Source organism: Babylonia areolata, chromosome 23, assembly GCF_041734735.1.
Source record: "Babylonia areolata isolate BAREFJ2019XMU chromosome 23, ASM4173473v1, whole genome shotgun sequence".
In the NCBI taxonomy this organism is placed as follows: Eukaryota; Metazoa; Mollusca; class Gastropoda; order Neogastropoda; family Buccinidae; genus Babylonia; species Babylonia areolata.
Genome location: NC_134898.1, coordinates 33335272 through 33359935, shown reverse-complemented (window position 1 = coordinate 33359935; position 24664 = coordinate 33335272). Strand labels below are relative to the sequence as shown.

Below are 24664 nucleotides of genomic sequence, written 5' to 3'. Positions count from 1 at the left end.
ATTGCGCAAATGACAATAGTCATAATGATAGCAATGATGATGATGATAATAAACAATTTTTCTATGAAAAGAATGAGAATAATATCAATGATAATAATGATGATGATGATGCAAATTTTCTGTGGCGCGATATACCTTTTTTACACATGACTTTAAAAAAAAAAGAAATTTGAATATTATACATCATCTGGTACATTTGATTCATGTGATTGAATCGATGCATTCTATTCTGTGAAGCTGATTTCGCAATTTTTTTTGTTCTTGTGTTAAGTTTATTCTTGTACAAAATCAGGCCATTACGTCCATGTGACTGTATTCAGGCATGACATCTACGTTATCGAAATCAAGCAGTTCGTCTGTTTTCATGGAAACAAAGTATTTTGTTCATGTTATAAAAATCCGTGTGTTTCTTGCATATCAGTGAAGTGAAGTGTTTCATCAGTACTAAGAAAATTCTGGCATGTCTTCCGTGTGAGTTCAGGTGTATCTTCCATATGACTGATCTGAGGTATTTTTTTCCAATCAGTGAAATGAGACGTTTCAGACACATGGTTACATTGAGGCATACCATTCTTGACATTAAACATTCCACACGTTTCCTTAAACCTATGCAACCATATTGAGTTATTCCGTACATTTCACTACATTGAGGTACTGCATTCAGTATGTAACTAATCTTAAGTATTCCATGCATTTAACTACATTGAAGCGTGGCATACAATGTGTTACCATAATTATTGAGGTATTCCATACATTTCACTACAATGAGACATTGCATACAATATGTAACTAATATGAACTATTCCATACATTTAAGTACAATGAAGCATAACATACAACATGTTACCATATTGAGGTATTCCATACATTTCACAACGAAGAGACATTGCATACAATATGTAACTAATTTGAACTATTCGACACATTTAAGTACAATGAAGCATAACATACAACATGTTACCATATTGAGGTATTCCATACATTTCACTACAATGAGACATTGCATACAATATGTAACTAATATGAACTATTCCATACATTTAAGTACAATGAAGCATAACATACAACATGTTACCATATTGAGGTATTCCATACATTTCACTACAAAGAGACATTGCATACAATATGTAACTAATTTGAACTATTCCACACATTTACGTACAATGAAGCATAGCATACAATGTGTTAACATATGGAGGTATTCCATACATTTCACTACAATGAGACGTTGCATACAATATGTAACTAATTTGAACTATTCCACACATTTACGTACAATGAAGCATAGCATACAATGTGTTAACATATGGAGGTATTCCATACATTTCACTACAATGAGACGTTGCATGTAATACATGACCATACTGAGGTATTCCTTACATTTAACTACAATGAAACCTATCATATAATATGTAACTATACTGAGGTATCCCATGCATATACCTTTCACTACGATGAAGCATTGCATACAGTATGCTACTATGTTGAGGTATTCCATACACATAAATGGGTTTGGGTGTTCAAGAAGTGTTACAATAAACCCATGAGGTGTTACAGTGAACCCATGAAATGTTACAATAAACCCGTGAAATGTTACAATGAAGCCATGCAGCTCATTCGTGTTACTGACTGAAGGCATTTTGCATGTTGCCACATGGTGAAAGGCTTTCTAATTGCTTACTGCTTTCTATATTGATACATTTGCAAACTTAGACATTCCATAAGTTTTGTTCTGTATTGAGGCATAATCTAAAAATCATGATACTGAGTTATGTTATGTATAATACTGAACTGAAATCGAACCTTAACTGAAGCATTTTATAATCATATTGTGTCTGAACTGGCACATTCCGTAACTGTGATGAAACTGAAACATTTCACAAATGCCGCAGTATGCACGCATATTATAAATGTTATAAAATAATCTCATTTATGAGAACTGAAGCTTTTCATAAATGTCACAATATCAAGTTGTTGCGTATGCGCTGTTAAATCAAAACATCCTAAATTGCAGCATTGCTGCATTCAATGTATATTTCATATTGCACCGAAACATTACGTACGCGTGAATGAACTGTGTCATCTATACCTGTTTCTAAGGTGGTTGGTATTCTTTACATTTTACTAAACTCGTACATCTGTATCTGCAACTAAACTGAGGAGATTTACTTTACAGATTCCGTCCAGAGGTATTTGGAAAGAGAAACTAGGGAAAATGTGATATCATTTGCAAAGTCCTTATGGCTGATATGCTTTGCGATATGAATAAATGCACTTCTGCAAATGATACCACACAATACGCATGTCAGGTCGATTAAAACCCTACCATACCATCACGCATTCTACACAGTAAGACGAACAAAAGAAAATGTCCATTAATTAGATGATAGACAGCCATTGCATGAATAAATTTGAATATTATCCTTCCTGAATTAATAGAATGAAATATAAATCCTTCGAGTGACGTTTACAAGCAGGACAGAAGACGAGCTTTGTAGAGTCCTTCGTTCTGTAAACAGAACAGACGGGACATATTTGGCAGATAACTCCCCCCCCCCCCCCCACCCCGGGCCTCCATCACACACACGCGCGCGCGCGCACACACACACACACACACACACACACACACTAACAAGCACACACACACTCACACACACACACACACACACACACACACACACACACACACACACACACACACACACACACACACACACACACACACACACACACCCATCAGGGAAAGGGAAGACGTGCGTGGTATGTTCCTTCTAATGGCAATAAGACGTGGGCTGAAGAATGAGACGTGCTTTGCATACATTTCTACCATTGGTAGTCTTCATTCTGGAGGCAGAAAAACCAGAGACGTAGCTGGAAGATACCAGCCAGGTCATCTGTAAGGAGTTGCATACAAGCTGTGACATGACTTTGTATTAGCCTGCCATAGGTATTGATGATGATAATGATGATCATGATCATGATATAATAATAATAATAATAATGATGATCATGATGATGATAAAAGATAATAATAAAAATAATAATGACGACGGCGATGATGATGAACATGATGATATAAGATAATAATGATAATAATAATAATAATAATAATAATGACAATGGTGATTATGATTATGATAAAAGATAATAATACTAATGATAATAATAATAATATAATAATATAATAATAATGATGATGATGATGATGATGTTAATAACAATAACAATAACTGTAAAAAGAAGAAGATTCAGAAGACAGTCTTACCCCTCTCTAAAGTATTGATCGGTGACCCAATATGGATGCGCCCGTCTATGAATGGAGTGTTCACAGTGCACGGGTTCGATTCCCATGTGTGGACCAGGATTCTTCCCGTGGAGAGCAGCGCGAATTCAGTACAGAGAAGACTGTTTTGACAGAAATTGAAAATATTTCTTGCACTTTGAAACAACAAAGAATCTGCAAACATGTTACATAATAACACGATTGAAATATGTACACAAGATTGACTGAAAAAAAAATTCATTTAAAAAGTTTGATTTCACACTGGGGGGGAAAGCATCATAAAATCAGACTTGACCGCTTTGAAATAGCTAGTGATAATGCTATTGTAATGCTTTATGTTATTTGCATACTTCATGTCATAATATCCTTTTTCTGGTGGTTATGTCTCACGCATTTCAGGATGACTGTACCAGTCACATCGACATGATTTGATTAGTATTTCAATGAATGTATTACCAGAAGAGTTTGAAAATAGTCTTCATTGCTTGTCTTGTGACGTAAAGGGCATCTACATTTTTTGAAAGTGTATTTTGTTTGATGACGATGGCTTTGTCAAAATGGACCCAAGCAGCGGAAAAGGGATCACATGTGTATAACAGAATGTCATAATGATTATTATCTTTCTCTGAGTTTGTCAATGACTGAGAACAAAACTTAACACGTGAAGATTTAGGGATGGAACACTCCACGTTTTCCAAGCAGGTACCCCAATGGAAAGACAACCAGGTCCAGAAATCAACGACCAAATCAGCATATGGACTGGACATCAAATTCACTCACTGATCAACCCTTGCTGTAGTTGTGTTGTATCTTTCAATTTCAGCAGAGGACCCATACCTGTTTGTTGTCCTCGAACAGGACACGAGGGAAGACGCACAATGGAACAGTTTGCAGAAACTGTCATCACGCTGCCGCTGAGTCTGTTATCTTGCATCAGTTTCTGCCACAGAATTCCAACGGCTTCTCCACAGCAGCAGCAGCAGTAGCAGACCTCAGCAGCTGGGGCCGTCTCTCTCTAATCCTTGCCCTCCCATGTCTGTATCTCTCACACCAGATCCCTACGTGAAAATCGGCTTGTACCAAGGCAACAAGCGCCTGAAGAAAAAGAAAACCACCATAAAGAAATGTACCCTCAACCCTTACTTCAATGAGTCCTTCACCTTTGAAGTCCCCTTTGAGCAGATTCAGGTAGCCATCTACCAGCCACAGCATCACCCAGCGCTGCCTCTTTTTTCGCTCTTTTGTCTGCCTGCAGTCACAGTTTTGGCTCTTGTCTTTTTAAATTTTGTCTATGTGTGTGGGTGTGGGTGTTTGGATTTGATTTCTGTTATCATTTTTTGGTTTTGTTTTTTGTTCATGTATCTCTTTTTTTTGTATGATGTGTGTATACAAAAATATATCTTGAGGCTGTTGTGTTTTTTCTTGACCTTTTTCGATTGCTTTTCTCTGTCTTATTTCTCTCTCTCTCTTTTGAGGAGGAGGCGATTTTAGTTTTTTGCCTTAACTTTTCATTTCATTTTAGTCTCATTAGCATAGATAGTACCATAGACGGTGTGGAGGGGAAAAAATGATAGAGAGGTGGGGGGAAATAGAAAGAATAGGGGGAGAGTGGAAAAAAAAAGAGAGAAAGAGGTGACAAATGAGAGAGAGAATAATGTTATGATGATCAATTTTACAGTTGTTTGGGGAAATTCTGTACTAAAGATACTCGTTTACATCAAAACCATGCCATCAAATTATGTGAACGAGCTAAACAAAATCAATATAGTGTATTGGACAGGCTCTTAAACGGTTAACTGAATTTGTGAAAATACCTGCACAAGTTGTTGATGTGGTATCGAGAGTAGTGATAATGATAGTGACGAATCAAAAATGGTCAAAGGAATGGAGCCTCCAAAATAGTGGCCAATCAAAATTGATCAAAGGAAGGGAGCCTCCAAAATAGTGGCCAATCAAAACTGATCAAAGGAAGGGAGCCTCCAAAATAGTGACCAATCAAAAGTGATCAAAGGAAGGGAACCTCCAAAATAGTTCCAAAATAGTGACCAATCAAAAGTGATCAAAAGAAGGGAGCCTCCAAAATAGTGACAAATCGAAAGTGATCAAAGGAATGGAGCCTCCAAAATAGTGACCAATCAAAAGTGATCAAAGGAATGGAGCCTCCAAAATAGTGACCAATCAAAAGTGATCAAAGGAATGGAGCCTCCAAAATAGTGACCAATCAAAAGTGATCAAGGGAAGAGAGCCTCCAAAATAGTGACCAGTCTAAAGGCTCGGTGCAATAGCTTCCTAGAAATTGCTGAGGTACTATTTAAACACAGGTACAAATATCAAGCCTTTATCCCACGTTTAAAATCAATGTTACAACATGACTTGTCGTTTCTTAACTGATAAAGGCCTTCTATTATTTTATGTGATAAACAAGAATGTATATATTTCAAGGTAACGATGTAGACATTTGATGGGAAAATGAAATAATAAAAAGGCATATGTCAGGCAACGTTTTTATTGAAATGAAAAGAAAAAAAGAAGAAATTATCCAGAGACATTACTTCCATATTTCTTTTTTCTCTCTTGCTCTCTCTTTCGTTTTTGATTAGTTGTCCTGACAACATGATTGATTCTTATGATTTCAGTTCAACATTTATCAATAAAACTTTTAGTTTTTTACACTTATGCCAGAGTGAGCTGGCTTTTTTCACTTTGCTTGCATGACATGTTTTGAAATACTTTTACTGTTACTCCTTCCTTCTATATTTTAGTTTATTAAGAATGGAAAATTTTCTCCACAGATTAGGAACGGAAACTGATCTTCACATTCAACTGTTTTTATGTGTTTAACCATGAATATCTATCACTGAGCAGAATTATTTGCATTCTGTTCAGAGTGTTGTTTGTCTGTTATTGCTGCTGACACCAAGATCTATCCAAGACAGTGAAATGGAAAAAAGTAAACTTTTGTTGTCCTGTCATGTTTTTTTTCCCCAAAATTGTATCCAAGAAAAGAAAAATGTCAGAGTTTGAAAAGTCAACGATCCAGATAGTCTTTGGAGAGGTACAGAGACTGGTTAGTTCGACCCAGTTAGCCTTCGTATGTATGAACCTGTTTTACCATCTCTCACACAGCAGTAGACTTCTGGGAAGTAAGATCTGACGTAAACTTTCATATTCTCCCACAATAAACCTTGTTACAAAAAAAAAGGATTGTGTTTTCTGAGAGAAACAAATTCAAGAGATGAAATGCACTCGTATCTTGCAGAGTCTGTTTCAGTAAGAACAACACAACAAAATGTCGTTCACAAAGAACAACACAACAAAATGTAGTTCAGTAAGAACAGAACAACAAAATGTAGTTCACAAAGAACAACACAACAAAATGTAGTTCACAAAGAACAACACAACAAAATGTAGTTCAGTAAGAACAACACAACAAAATGTCGTTCACAAAGAACAACACAACAAAATGTCGTTCACAAAGAACAACACAACAAAATGTCGTTCACAAAGAACAACACAACAAAATGTAGTTCAGTAAGAACAACACAACAAAATGTGGTTCAATAAGAACAACACAACAAAATGTGGTTCAATAAGAACAACACAACAAAATGTGGTTCAATAAGAACAGAACAACAAAATGTCGTTCACAAAGAACAACACAACAAAATGTGGTTCAATAAGAACAACACAACAAAATGTCGTTCACAAAGAACAACACAACAAAATGTGGTTCAATAAGAACAACACAACAAAATGTGGTTCAATAAGAACAACACAACAAAATGTCGTTCACAAAGAACAACACAACAAAATGTCGTTCACAAAGAACAACACAACAAAATGTGGTTCAATAAGAACAACACAACAAAATGTGGTTCAATAAGAACAACACAACAAAATGTAGTTCAGTAAGAACAGAACAACAAAATGTCGTTCACAAAGAACAACACAACAAAATGTCGTTCACAAAGAACAACACAACAAAATGTGGTTCAATAAGAACAACACAACAAAATGTGGTTCACAAAGAACAAAACAACAAAATGTCGTTCACAAAGAACAACACAACAAAATGTGGTTCAATAAGAACAACACAACAAAATGTCGTTCACAAAGAACAACACAACAAAATGTGGTTCAATAAGAACAACACAACAAAACGTACAAAAATCAAAGACCCAGATTTACAGACCATTGACCCGAATGAAAGTGTTGCCTTTAATCAGCAACGCTTCCCGAATGCAGCTGATAATGCAAGTCAAACGATAAAGCCAAGGGTGTTTAGATATTATATCTGACATAACTATTTTTTCAATAGGTTGTAGGTGACCTAGGGTAAAATCAGAGTAGAACTGCTTTGTCAATGAAATTATGGGCGGTAAGAGTTTAAAAAAATGCACAGCTACGTTTCTGATACCTTGTGAAACGATATAGACTGCTTTCATTGAATAGTACAAATATTGCAATGAAGCTTCAGATTCTTAGCAATCCCCACCAATTTACTGATCTCTTAGAAGCTATGATGTACCACTCCTTAGTAATCATTGCGCATTACCAATATTGCAATGAAGCTTCATTGCACATTTTAAGCGATATCGTTTCACTCCTTTCATTGCATATTTTCTAACAAGGGCTTTGTAGTGCTGGGGGAGAAAAGATCATACTTCTCACCTTTCTCTCTCTCTCTCTCTCTCTCTCTCTCTCTCTCTCTCTCTCTCTCTCTCTCTCTCTCTCTCTCTCTGTACGAATCCGAATTGCATCTTTGATTGAAAGGACTTGTGACGCTTGGACCAATTTCATTTTTGCAGACATGCTTCTGAGCTTTTTGCAGGTCCTGTTATGGCCGGGTGGGACTGTCTTGTCTAAGCTGTACCCCCTGCTAAGCTGTTGTTTGCCTTCACTGTCTGTCTCTTCCTAACTGTGCTTGTGTTTGTGTGTTGGTTTTTTTTTTTACTTCTTCTTTTTTTGTCTGATTTCCTTTTCCTTGATCTGTTGTCGTCTTGGTCCGTTTTTTTTGTTTTTGTTTTTTGTTGTTTTTTTTCTGGGAGAAAATCTTCTGTTTGCCTATGGGTTTGTTTGACTTGTTTGTTTCTGCTAGATCCCTATGTAAAGATCTCTTTGATGCTAAATGGGAAGCGCGTTAAGAAGAAGAAGACGACTATCAAGAAGTGCACGCTGAACCCTTACTATAATGAATCGTTTACCTTCGAAGTTCCCTTCGAACAGATACAGGTATATTACCGTGTTTGGTTGTCTATTATACTGCTACTTGATGTGTGTGTGTGTGTGTGTGTGTGTGTGTGTGTGTGTGTGTGTGTGTGTGTGTGTGTGTGTGTGTGTGTGTGTGTGTGCGTGCGTGCTTGCGTGCGTGCGTGTATGTGTGTGTGTGTGTGTGTGTGTGTGCGTGCGTGTGTGTGTGTGTGTGTGTATGTGTGTGTGTGTGTGTGGGGAGAGAGAGAGAGAGAGAGAGAGAGAGAGAGAGAGAGATGTTATTAAATTTATTAACTTATGAAAGGAACTGACTTCTTTTTCCCATAATCATATCTTACAATTTAAGTGATTTTTAGCATTGCACGCGTTCATCTTAAACCGTACTTTGCACGCTTACACTTGATTTGCCAGTTAACGTTTGATTTACATAGTCTGCAGGATACAGTAGGCTTTTCAACACTAATACTTTTGAGCAGACATAATGAGAGGTAACCAAATGTTTTTCTCTCAAAACAATTCGAGATTGTGTGAATGTTTCTATCCATTTGATTAAGTCTTGGAAGGTGAGTGATTTTGCATGTCTTTTATAATTCTTGTGCTCTTTCTTCTTCAATTTCTGTAACGTATCCGATGATGTGTCTTCGCTACTGTTCATCTTTTACTTTTGCATGTATTCGTAGTCTTTGAGATCAATTATTTGAAAGAAAAAATGTATAAACGATACACTTATTAAGCGTTTGTTGAAGTTTGTCAGCTATATCTATTTATTTGACACCGTATTTCATAATTTTTGAATATTCTCATAATCGATTGTTATACAATAGGAACTCGATGTGAAAAGCTTAGAGGGAAACACAGAATTGTTGTGCACAAGTGTACAAACAAACATGCAAATCGGTACAAACGTTGTTTTTTTTAAGAACAAGTAAACAACAACATCAATAACACACACACACACACACACACACACACACATATATATATATATATATATATATATATATATATATATATATATATATATATATATATATATATATATATATATATATATTCACATGCACTGGAGTTGAATGTAATTTTTCTTTACTAATATTTTTTTCTTAATTTACACTGTGGTAAATTTCAAGGTGTAAAATTAAAACTAAATTTCTCGTTCGTTAATAATTCACGTCGGCTTAAGTAACTGCATCAATGAATTCTGTTATTCTTGAATTAAGTGGTTACTGACATTGAATGACACAATTATTACGATTCAGAGTTGTAATGGAATGACTGTTATTGTTTACTTGATTACATGGTTAGAAACACCATTTTGATAATATGAAAATGATGATGATGACGATGATGATGATGACGATGATGATGATGACGATGATGATGATTATATTATTGTTGTCCTTGGGATGACAATGATGACGATGATACTAGCAGCAACAGCAGCGAAAACAGCAATCATGACGACGACCATGACGATGACAACGATGCTAACATCACATGCTCACTGTACTTGCGTGCACACGTGCGAATGTGTGTGTGCGTGTGTGTGTGTGTGTGTGTGTGTGTGTGTGTGTGTGTGTGTGTGTGTGTGTGTGTGTGTGAGAGAGAGAGTTTGCGTGTGTGTGTCTGTATGTCTGTGCGCACGCTCTCTCGGTCCCAGGAGCTAGTTCCAAACCTGAAAAACTTTAAATTATCGCGAAACATCTATCGTTTGCTGACCTTGATACGCACAGTGCCTTCTGTGCCTAGGATGTTTGTTTCATATTAAGCGCCATTTTAAGGACTGAAGACATGTTGTCCCATCCCAGTCTCCGTGGAGGTGTACCCAGTAAGGTCACAGCTGAAAGGCTGGGTGGACTTGATTAGCCCCTTCCTTCACAAAGGTAACGAAAACATATGGTTCTTGGCGAACTTCATCTTCTGCGTTCGTGGGCTGCATCTTCCACGTTCACTCGTATATACGCGAGTGGGCTTTTACGTGTATGACCGTTTTTAACCCGCCATGTAGGCAGCCATACTCCGCTTTCGGTGGTGTACATGCTGGGTATGTTCTTGTTTCCATAACCCACCGAACGCTGACATGGATTACAGGATCTTCAACGTGCGTATTTGATCTTCTGCTTGCGTATACACACGAAGGTTGTTCAGGCACCGGCGGGTCTGCACATATGTTGACCTGGGGGATCGTAAAAATCTCCACCCTTTACCCACCGGGCGCCGTCACCGTGATATGAACCCGGGACCCTCAGATTGAAAGTCCAACGCTTTAACCATTCGGCTATTGCGCCCGTCTTGGTGGACTTGATTAGCTCTTTTTCAAACGAAACGGAAACATATGGGTCTGAGTGGACTTGATAAACCCCTTCCTTCTCAAAGGTAACGAAAACATGTGGGTCTTGGTGGACTTGATTAGCTCTTTTTCAAAGGAAACGAAAATACATGGGTCTGGGTGGACTTGGTTAGTCCCTTCTCAAAGGAAACGGAAACATGTGGATCTGGACTTTTTTCTGCGAGAACATTTTGCATATCCAGATTCATTTCGTACGCCTGATTACTTGATTTGCGGTGTCCAAGGATTGTTTTGTTTTGTTTTACTTTGTTAATGACCTGGAGTCGCTGTCAGTCACTTTCACACTTTTATTGATGATCCTTGTATAATTTTTTTTCCTTACTTTATTTTAGTCCTGGAAGGTCTCAATCATCCATATTTCATTGGCTTGTTCTTGAATTATTTCTTACTTCTCTACACGATAACTTGTGTATTTCATCAAATCTGGAATGCTTCTGTTAGTCACATTTTATTATTGCTACGTCATTTATCTTGCAAAACTCCCACTATCCATATTCGATAAGATTGAGCCTAAATCTTGTTCTTATATTTGAGTTATTTTCTTATATCAATCATACGATTCACTGATAGCCCTCTTTTACAACCCCGTACACTACTGCTTGTCGTTATACTTTATTCATTTGTGTTTATCACCTATTATTCATTCATTCGTTCTTTGAATCCTATATTCCTATATTTCTGCTGAGCGCTTAATCTTTCAATCTTGACACCAGTCAAAAGCTTATAGCTGGGCTGACAGCAAAGCGAGAGCTGTATGATCAATGGTTTTTTCCACTGCAATGGGAAGTCATTTACAGCTTAATCTTTTGTGAAGGACTATGACTCTCAAACTAGGAGGCAAGATTGCACTGGCTCTTTGTGCTGCATACTTGAGGGCTAGCTGGCCTTTGGGAACCATCCCAACGCCGACTGTCCCCAAACCCTCTTGGCCGAGAGAGTGGGGGTGTAACTTTGGCAAGACACTCTCCACTATTATCCAATCCTAGCCCAGATAGTCGGGGCAGCAGTTGCCTCCTCTGCTGTTCTGGTGGTTATAGTCAGACACGACTGACTGCCATACATCCTTTGTCAGCAGGTCTGTGTTCAGGTGAGGCACCGTGGCAAAATCGGTTAGACTTTTGATTTCTGAACCAGTGTCCACCAGTGATCAGGGTTCAAGTCCTTTGACCAGTTCCATTGCTCGGACGGAAGAGCCTAGTATGGTCGTAACCCCCTATACTGACTGTGTGTAGTATGGAACTGACCAATGGCGTAGTTCGGTCAACGTAGGCATTTAGTCATGTGTAACTGTCGAAAAGTTAGAACGAAGCAATGCAACTGGCACCTGGTCTCGGCATGGTGTGGTATCTTCAGGAAAAGCGCTTGATTCAGATTATCCTCACTACACTCAGGTGTGAATGGGGGGTACCTGACCGGTTGGTGAAGGTTAAGTTACAGTGCTGGAAAGACAGCATTGCAGCCTTAGACATAGTGGATTTGGATTCACTGCCCCGATAGCATTTGAAGGCTATGGAACCTTTTAAACCTTTCTTAATCTTATTTGTTGGATGAAAACATTGTCACTTGCACAACATCTTGGGACAATCTGGAATATTTTGTGAAACATTTCCCACTTTTTGCTGTGCTAAAGAAAGTGTGGGTTTTTTTGTTTGTTTTTTCTTCTTTTTTTTTCTCCTTAATATGATACTGTACATTCAGTCATCATCTTATTTTCAGAAGCAACTAAGGTGATTTCTTAAAAATAAACTGGAAAAAAGAACCCTCCACATACGGCCACGTCTGATTCTAAATTATATGTTAGTTAAAAAGAAAAAAAAAATCTAGCGTTGTACTTCCAAGTTCATATCTGATCAAGGTGCGCTTTTTTTTTTTTAACCAGATGTAAAGATAATCCTGACATTTTTGTTTGTTTGTCATTTTCTGGTCATACTGATGATGCCTAAGACTCGACTCACAACATAAGGATGAAAATATGTGTGTCTATTTCCCAATGCACTCAGTGTTGCATCTCTGATCAAAGTTTTACGTCAATTCGTCCATAGAGACGTTAAAATGGATGTGCCGGTGACATAAATATCATTTCGTAGTTTCATCATTGCTGTTTCCATGTTGATGACCATGATGTTGACGATGATAACGGTCATGATCATGATCATGGTGATGGCGATGAAATGGACAACGATGACGGCAACGATACTTATTTTTTCCCCCTGTTTTTCTAATACTAATTTCTTCGCAGATTTCAAGACTATGCTCTATTATTCTTAGAGGGGAACTGCCTCCACTTTCACAACCGCCCCCTCCCCACCTACCCACTCCACCATCACCATCACCCCCCCCTCACCACTACCACCACCACCACCACTATTACTGTTATTTTACTACTACTGTTGCTGTTGCTGTTGCATCGTTAATCACTACTGAAAATATTACTGACGACGACGATGACGACGATTATGATTATGATGATGATGATGATTAGTAAATGAGAACTGTTTCACCCAGACGAGAAATTATTCGTAAGGAAAGAAATTATATAAATATTTTGGTGTGATTGTGTGTGTGTGTGTGTGTGTGTGTGTGTGTGTGTGTGTGTGTGTGCGTGTGTATGCGTGTGTGTGTGTGTGTGTGTGTGTGCGTGCGTGCGTGTGTGTGTGTTTGTGTGTGTGTGTGTGTGTGTGTGTGTGTGTGTGTGCGGAAAGGGAAAGGAAGCTCGACGATGGATGATTTATTTTTTTACGTGTGCATTCTATATCTATTAAAAAGTATGTATGTATTGTTTAATACCAAATCTGACCAAGAGAGTAAATGAACAAACAAGAACCAACTCCCCCCCCCCCCACACACACACACACACCTTCCCGCCACACACATATACGCACGCACGCACACACACGCACTCTCTCTCTCACACACACACGCTCGCTCTCTCACACACACGCTCACACACACACACACACACACACACACACACACACACACACACACACACACACACACACACACACACACACACACGCATTCATAACCCTAAACCTCCACCAACAACAACCACCAACCAAAACCAACCTGTTCCCATTGGCGCGTGCAGAAAGTGACGCTGTACATCACGTGCGTGGACTACGACCGCATCGGCACCTCGGAGCCCATCGGGCGCGTGGTCCTGGGCTGCAACTCCACGGGCACTGAGCTCCGCCACTGGAGCGACATGCTGGCCAACCCGCGGAGACCCATCGCCCAGTGGCACACGCTGCAAGAGGTGCCCGAGAAGAACTGAGATGCCCGCCGGGACCACCCCTCACCCACCACGGGGCACCTACCACGGGGCACCCACCAGGGGCATCCCACGAGAGGCATCCAGGATGACTTCCCCTTTTTGAGGACCTGACCTCCATCCTGCTTTGGATCAGTTCTTCTCCTTCTTCGGGTTTTTTTTGTTTTTGTTTTTGTTTTTTTCCTTTCTGTCTCTTGTCTTGTTAGCGCTGCCAGGAAAACACACACGCACACACGCACAAAAAAAACAAAAAACAAAAAAAAACAGCGGTTGTTTTTTGGGGTTTTTTTTTTCCTTTGGTGGTAGTCGTGGCCGGTTCGGCTGGTTGGTATTTACTGACTGCGCGCAAGACGTTGGGGTCTTGCTTGGGGGAGTTTGGTAGTTAGGGGAAGATGGTGGTGGGGAATTGGTTTGGAGGGCACCTCCTGTCTCTTTGTTCGACGTTAAAAAACAACAACAAACAAACAAAAAAGCAAAACAGAAAAACAAAACAAAACAAAACAAAACAAAAACAGAAAGAACACGAAGAAAATGTTTATCTGTTTATTCATTTTGGAGGATGGGTGTGGGTGTGAGAGGTTGTTGGGATGGTTTTCTGTTGCTGGAAAAGAAAGACTGAAGAATTGCCCATGTTTTTTTCATTGTTTGTTTTCTTTTCCCGTAGCAGTTTTGGGAACTTGGGGATGGTGAGTTGGATATCATCACTAAAAACAACATTTATTTGGGGTTGTTGGTTGGTTGGTTGGTTAGTTAGTTGTTGTTGTTGTTGTTGTTTGTTGTTGTTGTTTTTGTTTTTTGTTGTTGTTTTTTTGGGGGGGTGTCTATGATTCCTCCTGGTTCGTTGATCCATAAATTGTCGGTTTTTCGGTGGGGGGAGGAGGTCATTTGTTCGGTTGCTGTTGAGGTGTTCTGTTTATGTTCACATGACCATGGGCTGATCGTTGTATAGGGTTCGTCCTTTCTTGATGGGCGAGCGATCACACTCATGTTCTCTCTTTGTCTGTCTCTGTGTCTATCTGCCTCTCTCCCTTTATCTCTGTCTGTCTCTCTCTTTGCCTCTGTCTGTTTGCATCTCTCTTTCTCACTTTTATTTTTTGGTTGCAAATCATGGCCATGTTGTGGGGATTCTTCTTTCCTGGTGATTCATTTTCCTGTGTTGGACTCTGTGATGGTCTTTGTGATGGTCTGAGATTTATTAAACACATGTGACGCAGTTTTGATCCTTTTGTTTAGAGAATGATCTCTTCGTTTAGAGGGTGAATTTTTTAGGGTGAAAGTGGAGTTGTCCAATACAACTTGAGGCAACAAAGATATGTAATGGATATGTAATGTATCTTATACAATATGTTTTTATGTTAGGGATGGGGGAGGGGGTAGCAAGGGAATTAGCGGGGATGCGGAGGATGGTGGAGGTAGTTGACTACACACTTAAAAGTTTGTTTGTTTTTTCTATATTTTTTTCAAGGCTAAGAGAACATCCCTGAGTTAGTTGCTCTTCGTTGAATTTAGTGAATTTCGTTGATCAGAAGCCACGAAGAGGTAAGGTGTGTGAAACAAAATCACCCACAGTGATTGGATAGACTTGAAGGGAAACAGGAAATGCTGCTCTGAGGGAGCATGCGTAGTCATCCACTTCCCTTTTTGTGTGTGTGTGTGAGTGTGTTAAATTTGTTATATTCGTCTCACGCCCCCCACTATATAACTATGACTATATAACCTTTGGGTTTTGATCAAAATAAATTTAACTCTTCTTCATGTCTTCGTTTTAGGAAGTAGTCACACACATATATTTTATCGTCGAGTTCAGATCTGTATTTTCATTCTATCCCCAACCCCCTATTTAAACATGTTTTGTCAATGTATACATATAAATTGTATGGATATGATGAACGAGAGGAAAGATGCATACGTGTGAGAGGACATCACTGCAGTTTGTTTGTTTCAATGTTTATATTCATTGCATGCGTGAGATGTTCACAAAACCATAGTTTTGTTTTGTTCGGGGTTTTATGACTGTGTTTAACATTTCATAAGCAAGCAACCATATCTTGGAGATGTCTCTGTATTGCTGAACTATTCCATGTACAGGGTAGCTTCGTGATTGTAGCATCAGGTATTATATTTCTTCTTCTTCTCAAGATGTTTTCTGTTAGTGTTGTGTCGGTGAACTAACTGTACATTGGCATTATTTTGTGATTATCTTCGTGTCTGTCATGGTATCTGGATTACTAATCATATTTGTGATCATCTTCGTGTCTCTCATGGTACCAGATTACTGATCATATCTACTAATCATTTCTCTGTCACGAACTAATTTTGTGAAAAAAAAAAGTTTTCTCTTTTCAATTCTATCATCATCATGCTATTTGTCTTCGGCTTCCCCCCCACACCCCCGCTCCCCCAAAATCAACTGACACACAAATATCATTGGCAATGTGTAGCATTGTCAAATATGCTTTTCGCATTGTTGATTCTGAAGCCGTTGATCTGCTTATGCCCACAACTTTACATTGTAAGATGAGGAAAGATTCAGTGACTTCCTCTGAACAGACCTAGAAGTTTCAGTGCTTACAAAATCAAGAGTTTGTCTTCTTAAAAGATTGGCTTACACCAGAATCAAAGAAAGATACAAAGAAAGAAAGGAAGGAAGGAAGAAAGAAAGGAAAGACGCGAAAAAAAAAAGAAAGAATCAAACCTGGACCAAGACACAAGAAATAAAGCCGTTGAACATACGCCGAACAGGTTTCAGCTCTTACTCATTCAGAAATCCATCAGAAATAACACCCATCCGATATGGTGGTCACGACCACGATATGAAACATAAAACATTACAGCTTGCATCGTGGGTCAAGGTATGTGAAAAAATTCATTCAGCTGGGTGGAGACAGTGTATGAGAAATGCCACAAAGACACCAGCATGTTCAGAGAAACGTTAGCTCTACAATGGTACAACACTTTTGATGTAAAGATGCGTGGTGTAAGAGGGAGATCACCTGTTAGTGTTGCTGACAGCATTTGTCAGAATCAGGATACAGAAGCATCATGATGGTAGACAGTCTCCCTTTTCAGTGTCGCCTGGCAGTGAAATCTGTCGTACGATAACCTTGTCTGTTATTGTCTGGCTGACAGAATTTCCAACAGAGACAAACTAGATTTCAATGTCTTTTTTCTAAAAAAAAAAAGTCTGATGAATGATGAAATATGTTACCAATGTTCTATTGAGGACATGTTTGGGCAGCCCTCGACACTAATCGATATTTTAGCATGACTATCTCAACAAGTTTTGACACCAGTTTTAATTCCGGGAAAGAAAGAGCGTTTACACATAGTCCGTTTCCAAGACATGTGGAAAAATGTCTCAAGCCACTTATAAATCTCTTCTAAGAAGTGTGGAATAACGTCTGCAAGTTGCGGTATTTTGGAGAACAATGAGACAACATGTGATGTGAATTTTCAAGCAGATGGTGAAAAAGGCGACAAGTGACATGTAAACGAATTTGTATTCACTGTATTTGGGGATGAATATATGACAGGGGTTGCAACAATTATCGATGTCTTGGGGAAACAACAAAACAAGGATGGACAAAAAGTCTTGAAAGAACTGTTTAAAGAGGAATAGACAGTGAGCCATCAATCTTTGGTTAAGGAATATGCGACTTAAAACTCTCCTCCTCCCACCTTCCATTCTTATCAAAATCCGAAATGTATAAAGTGGATGAGGGTTTCAACCATCATACGGTGTATCAAGGAAGTTTGTGCAATATTGCTGAAACAAAACAAAACAGAAAACAACAGCTGTGATTCGGGAGACCCCTGAGTCATCCCCAAGGGGTAGTTCTCAATGGCAAGTCCTTTGGGAAGCTGACCACTGCTAGTGGTATCCAGGTGGGGGGGGGGGGTGCGGAGGGGGGGGGGGGACATGTACGATGGACACAAGACATCGTCAGCTGTCCGTACCAAGGTGAAGAATGTGTGTTGGGTTTGTAACTTGACCGTGGTGGCCAATGTCTCGCAAGACATGGTGACAGTGCGTTCATCTGACAGCTGTGATAGTAATGCCTGGCGAGTGAGTGCTTTCTTTGGGTCGACACGTTGAACACTGAACAAAGCCACTGAAAATCCACGTCGTCATTATCCGTCGCCATCATAATCATCATCATTATCATCATCATCATCATGGATGTCATCAGGTTGCTGTTCATTCATGCCAGTGTAAGATGTTTTTCTTGTGTTGCCAGTTATTAAAAACCGCTGTGGTGATTACTCTTTCAGGGGGAAGGGGGCTAGGGGGGTTAGACTTGATGGAGGTGATCACTCGCATGGAGGACGGGGTGGGAGAGAGAGTTTTTTTCAGTCTTTCAGTTACTGGATTTTGCTTTCCGTTGGTTCATTATTGTGCGTGTACATATTATATCACGTGCTTGTTTGTTATTATCCTGTGCAAGTTGTGTGTTGTGTAAGGCTCCCTGTTATGTCCTGACTGGTTTGTCTGCATCAGTTATAATATCAATGTTTATGTTTACATTCATAAATTAAGGTGATCAGACATAAACCTGAAGTCGGACATCCACTCTTATTGAGACGAAATCGGTCTTACTCTTTATCTGCCTGTTTCCTTTTACACCCAGACGTAGTAGACATGCAAAGCGTTATACCCGATGTCTTATACACACAAGACTGATTTCTTATGCTCGACACCGAAGGAATCCTGATTACATCTGCATCCAGTATGTCCAGAAACAACACATTATACTTCCCACGCTGTTTATAACTACTTCTTTCGTCAGTTAGTACATTTGAAATGTGTTGGGCACTCCTCGTTAAAACAACCCACAACAACCCAACGTTTTATCTTCTGCTTCTTCTTGTCATGTCTTAATTGTTACTTCTTTCCCGACTAGCTCCCTCAAGAAAAGTCCAGAAAAGAATTGTTCACCTTCAAAAACTTTTTTTCTGTGTTTTAATTAAGCTATGATTCAAAAGTCCGTCTCGTCTTGTAGGAAGTCGTGGAGACTTTCCAGGTATTGAGATTGTAGATAATGATGTCACGGGGTTGCAAAGCTTCTGTTGTTTCTCTGTGCTTGTCAGTGTGGGTCTTTTGTGTGTCGTGGTGTTCATGGTCAATCACACGTCTTCTTCGAAACATGTGATTTCTGGAGATAAAAGATCCGTGTACATAATTATTATTATTATTATTATAGTACTCTGCACTTTCGTCATCCATTTCACGCATTTCTGTTCAGTTCGTTGATTGTATAAAGTCGGCAGTGATACCGCCTCTTGCTCTGACCATTCGGGGGTCCCTGTTTCTTCGTGTTCTCTCATTGTGATAAAAAGTGCAATATTACCATTGACTTCTTTATTGGTGTTACCCATAGAACGTACCCAAGTTTTGTTTCCTTTAAAGTCATTCCTTGCAGTGCAAAATAAACCACAGATACATCAAAGTAGCAGGGATCTCTGTGCAACTGTAAAACCATCCACAACTTTTTTTTTCTGTCTCTCGAAATTGGGGATTACCCTTTTGTTATAACTGAGTGAAATGAAACCGCAAAAAATAATGATAATAATTATTTTGTACATAAATTTTCGCTTTTGATTTAGTAGGTTCGTAGAAGTTTTTGTTCACCTAATTTACTCAAACTTTTTTTTTTGTTTTGTTTTGTTTTTTTCTGTTTTCCCATGAATTGTCAGTGTTATAGAATAGCAACGACTCATCCCGTCCCTTTTCCCCAGTCTCCGCTAAGAAGATGAAGCATGTTAGGCATTCAGTGAAATAAATGACTACCCTAGCTAGCCAGGATAGGTCTTCACTCACATCTGAGGACCCACTCCTGCCAAAGATGAAGTCTGCTTCAGGTACTCGTTCGTCAGTGCCGACGAGAGACTCCATCACAGCTTGAAAAGACTTTTACACCTTCCTACCTTTTCGTGATATTTCGTGCTTAGGATATTGTTCAGGTACTGCCGAAGATTCAGTTCTCTCGGGGATACTTTGTTCTGGATGTGCAATTGTCCAACACGATTGAGTAGTTGTAATGATAATCCTAATGATTAATTTTTCTATGCTAGTTTCCATTCCAGATTCGGTAAGTATTATTACAATTTTCAGATGACGCATTTTCGCCACGATTTAGGGTCATGCAAGTCATATAATTAACGAAAATGACCCGGATAAACATACACCCTACCACTGATCACAAAGTATACAAGGGTGTGTATAGATTTGCCAGGGAAAAACGTTAACATTCAAACGTGAAAATCAATACTTTATCTGGATGTCTGCAATCACGAGGAACATTAAACAGAATCCCTCCCACGATACCGGACAAGTCGGACTGAAAGGAGGGAGAGGGAGACGGGGTGTGGGGGTGCAGCAGGGTATCCGGTGCATCCTCAAGTGGATGACACATCGGGATACGTCACACGGGAAATCAAGCGGTCCCGTGCAGCACACGTCATGAAACGTCATACGGGAATTAATCTAGCAGTTCCTTGCAGTACATCTCACCACCACTACCAGTGTGTCCGTCCCCCCTTTCTTCTGTCGAATCCCCCATCAGTGAAACAGCAGACTGCACACCTCGTTTATTCCATTCACTGTTTAACAGCTAGACCGGCTGACGGGACCTCACAGAAGGTAAGAGTGAACTGTACAGTTAGTTTCAGGCGTGAGGTGTCTCGCTATGCATATCCCCAGCGTTATTCACACTGTCTGTCACAATATTGCTATTAACTGAAAATATTGGTATGGTAGATGACAACGAAAACATGATAAAAATAGGTGTACCCGACAAAAAAACTTAACACAGCGCAAAATAATACTCAGCTAATATCTAGAACCAAAACAAACCAAAAAAAATCTTTGTGAAAGTGGATACGGGAGGAGGTATTTTAAGGAGGACACGACCTCATTTCCTTATGTCGAGTAGAGGCGGGAGGTTTCTACTTTGATACGTTTGTAGATGTAGATTCACGACTTGACCGTTTCTTAGGAATGTTAGCAACGCATATATGTCCATGACTACAGTGCATTGTTTCCGCTTGCCACGACATAAACCGTCGGTAATTCCGCACTGGGATTCAGATGTCTTTTATCATTCCAACACACTTTACATACTGGTGGGTTTTCTAAGCTTATATTATCGACAGGGTGACAGTCTGTCGTGCGTGACACATTCAAGAATTCCGCGTTTTGTTGACCATGAGGAACATTCCCTGGAACGCCAGTTTTTTGATGAGAGAAATGTTCACTTGCACATTTCGGTAATTCAGAAAACCAAAACATTAATAAAGTCACCACCCCCTTTTTTGGTCATCACCTGTGCTTTTGCCATTCTCTTTAATTGGACCATCATTCTTCGCTGCTATGTTGGAGAGACTTCCAGTGACAGGCGTGTTTAGAAAGAGAGAGAGGAAGATAGAAAGACGCTGCTCCTCCAACAGATTGGACAGTCTGGGTGAGAAACGCCATGGCACTTATCATGATATAAAAACAACATCATTTTAAGTGTCGGGTACCTTCACCATCGTTCAGCTGCTCATCTTGTCCTTATCCTAACTTAACCCAAACCCCCCGTCCCTTCTGATAATTTGAACGTGAACTTATTCCCGGAATACCAGACAAAGTCATGGTCTTTTTATTGATTTATATATATATTTTTTAATTGATACATATACAGAATCCTGATTTGGTCAACATTGACGAGTGGCAGATGTTTCTGTCACACGGTAAATGACAGCTGAACGGTCCTGGGGGATACCCGACGTCCATACCACCGGTATTGTCAAGTGTCCTGTGCATGAAGTCCTGTTTTACCGTGTAGTACGTGCACTGTCTAGTTCTGTACGGTTTGTGAATAATTAAAAAAAAGTCTTTGTCAAAAGAGCGACGGGTTGTGACGTGTGTTGTATTCGATCAGTGTGTGTATGTGCGCGCGTGTGTGTGTGTGTGCGTGTGTGTGTGAAAATACATGGGGCATTCAATACAAAATCTTTCTCTCCAGTATACCTATCTTAAATGGTAGAACTATTTAAGGGATGGACACGTGATTTCGAAGCCTGGGGTCAAGTTGCAAAATATGAAGCGGCAACACAACCGTTTCAAATCAGATGATAGGATACATCAGTTTGATTATGTATATATAAGAGTGGCAGAGGCGGGAGGGGGGGGAGGGGGGGGGAACTGGGTAGAGTTTATCCTCCAAATTCCAAAGCAAAGACTTCTAATGAAGTGAAGAATGAAGATTTACGCAAGGACAACCATGCCGGCATTTACACTTCACTCCCTTTCGCGCACACCCTTTCGATCACAGATGTATACATACATACTTCACACACCTTTCACTCACACATGTATATATACATAATTCACACACACCCGTTCATGTATTCAGTGATACATACTTCACACACCTTTCACTCACACATGTATATATACATAATTCACACATACCCGTTCATGTATTGATACATACTTCACACACACCCTTTAACTCACCTACATAGATATACTTCACACACACCTTTTCACTCCTAAATGTACAGATAACATACTTAAGGTGGAGTGATGACCTGGAGGTAACGCGTCCGCCTTGGAAGCGAGAGAATCTGAGCGTGCTGGTTCGAATCACGGCTCAGCCGCCGATAATTTCTCCCCCTCCACTAGACCTTGAGTGGTGGTCTGGACGCTAATCATTCGGATGAGACGATAAGCCGAGGTCCCGTGTGCAGCATGCATTTAGCGCACGTAAAAGAACCCACGGCAACAAAAGGGTTGTTCCTGGCAAAATTCTGTAGAAAAATCCACTTCGATGGGAAAAACAAATAAAACTACACGCAGGAAAAAATACAACAAAAAAAGGGTGGCGCTGTAGTGTAGCGACGCACTCTATCTGGGGAGAACAGCCCGAATTTCACACAGAGAAAGCTGATGTGATAAAAAGAAATACAAATACCACACACCCTTTTATTCATATATGTATATACACAAAATGCGCACACACCTTTTCACTCACAAGATACGTCTAATATCACTTGTAGTGAAAAGACGTCAAACGAAAGAACGAACGAACGAAGATACATATTTCAAACCCACCCTTTCATTCGTACAATTGTATGCACATAACTCGTACACACCCTTTCACTCAAAAATGTATATACACAGACTACACCCACACATTCTCTCTCTCTCTCTCTCTCTCTCGCACACCACACACGCGCGCGCACGCGCTCTCGTGCACGCACACACACACGCACGCACACAAATGCACACACGCGCATAAATTTATCTACGTATACTCATAAAGTGTAAATACGCTGTCTTAGAAGCATACACACGTTCCTTCACAAAAGTATGCACGCAGACTACACACACCATGTGATGATTATATGATAATGTTGTTGTAAGATTCGTTTATTACACACAGGGAAATCACTGGTTGGACTTCTAACACTTTTATTCCATTCAGCTTCAGGCTATAAATGAATGAATTATATGGATACTTATATAGCCTATCCTCGGTCGGAGACCAAGCTCTAAGCGCTTTACAAACTCGGGTTCATTTGCACAACAGGCTGCCTACCTGGGTAGAGCCGACTGACGGCTGCTATCGAGCGCTCATCATTCGTTTCCTGTGTCATTCAATCAAATTTCAGGCGCGCACACATACACACTCAGACAGACATGTTACATTTTACGTGCATGACTGTTTTGTTCATTTACCCCGCCATGTAGGCAGCCATACACCGTTTTCCGGGGTGTGCATGCTGGTTAGGTTCTTGACATGGATTGCGGGATCTTTTACGTGCGTCTTTGATACGTTACGGTACAGAGAGGATTTTACACAAAGAGAGAATCAGAATCAGAATCAGAATACCTTTATTATCTCGTTGAGAAATCAAGTGTGGTGAAGTCTGTGATACATACAAATTATATGCAAAACGGTAAAATTTGACATACAACATATACATAACAAAATAACACTCAACTGTCATAGCAAAGCAAGTCCGATAACTTTCCATCATTTAAAACACACACATCTTAGCATCAACTAAAAAAAAAAAAAAAAAATAAAAAAAAATCAACCGCATTATCACTAAGATCAGCATCCCCATAATAAAATTAAACACCTCAGCTCAAAATCAAATTCAGAAAAGTAAAATCACTATCACAGTAACATTAAAATCCTTATAATACAAACAGTTGAACTTCTTATCTAAAAAACAACAAACAAACAACAAAAAACAAAACAACAACAACAACAAAAGCCAAGCTCTCTTCCACCCCCTCTCTCTCTTCCTTGCTTTCATCCACACACATGGAGATGGAGGCACTCACGCATGCGCACGCTACACACACACACGCCCCACCACACACACCCATACCTCTCACCACCTCCAACACACACACACACACACACACAATTTACATACAGCCTATTCGGCACAACGCATGAAATCATAAAGCGGTAAAATTCATTTGTTTAGCAAAGTAACTGAAACAGGGATAAACCTATTTTTAGTTCTAAGAGTCCTGTAGCGTCTT

The 24664-nt window shown here is 39.6% G+C and overlaps 1 protein-coding gene across 6 annotated transcripts in view; it reads left to right on the top strand.

The window, feature by feature from the left end:
- Positions 1 to 22010, top strand: part of LOC143297593 (synaptotagmin-1-like) — a 91344-nt gene extending 69334 nt beyond the window's left edge. For 4 of the 6 annotated variants that reach the window (XM_076610005.1, XM_076610001.1, XM_076610004.1 and 1 more), the window contains exons 8-9: positions 4338 to 4471; positions 13936 to 22010. In XM_076610005.1, the coding sequence (XP_076466120.1) occupies positions 4338 to 4471; positions 13936 to 14121 (320 nt within the window). In that variant the 3' untranslated portion in view covers positions 14122 to 22010. Of the gene's footprint in view, positions 1 to 4337; positions 4472 to 8381; positions 8516 to 13935 lie in introns of all 6 variants that reach the window. The other 2 variants (XM_076610006.1, XM_076610002.1) reach the window with 1 other exon arrangement.
- The last annotated feature ends 2654 nt before the right edge of the window (positions 22011 to 24664 follow it).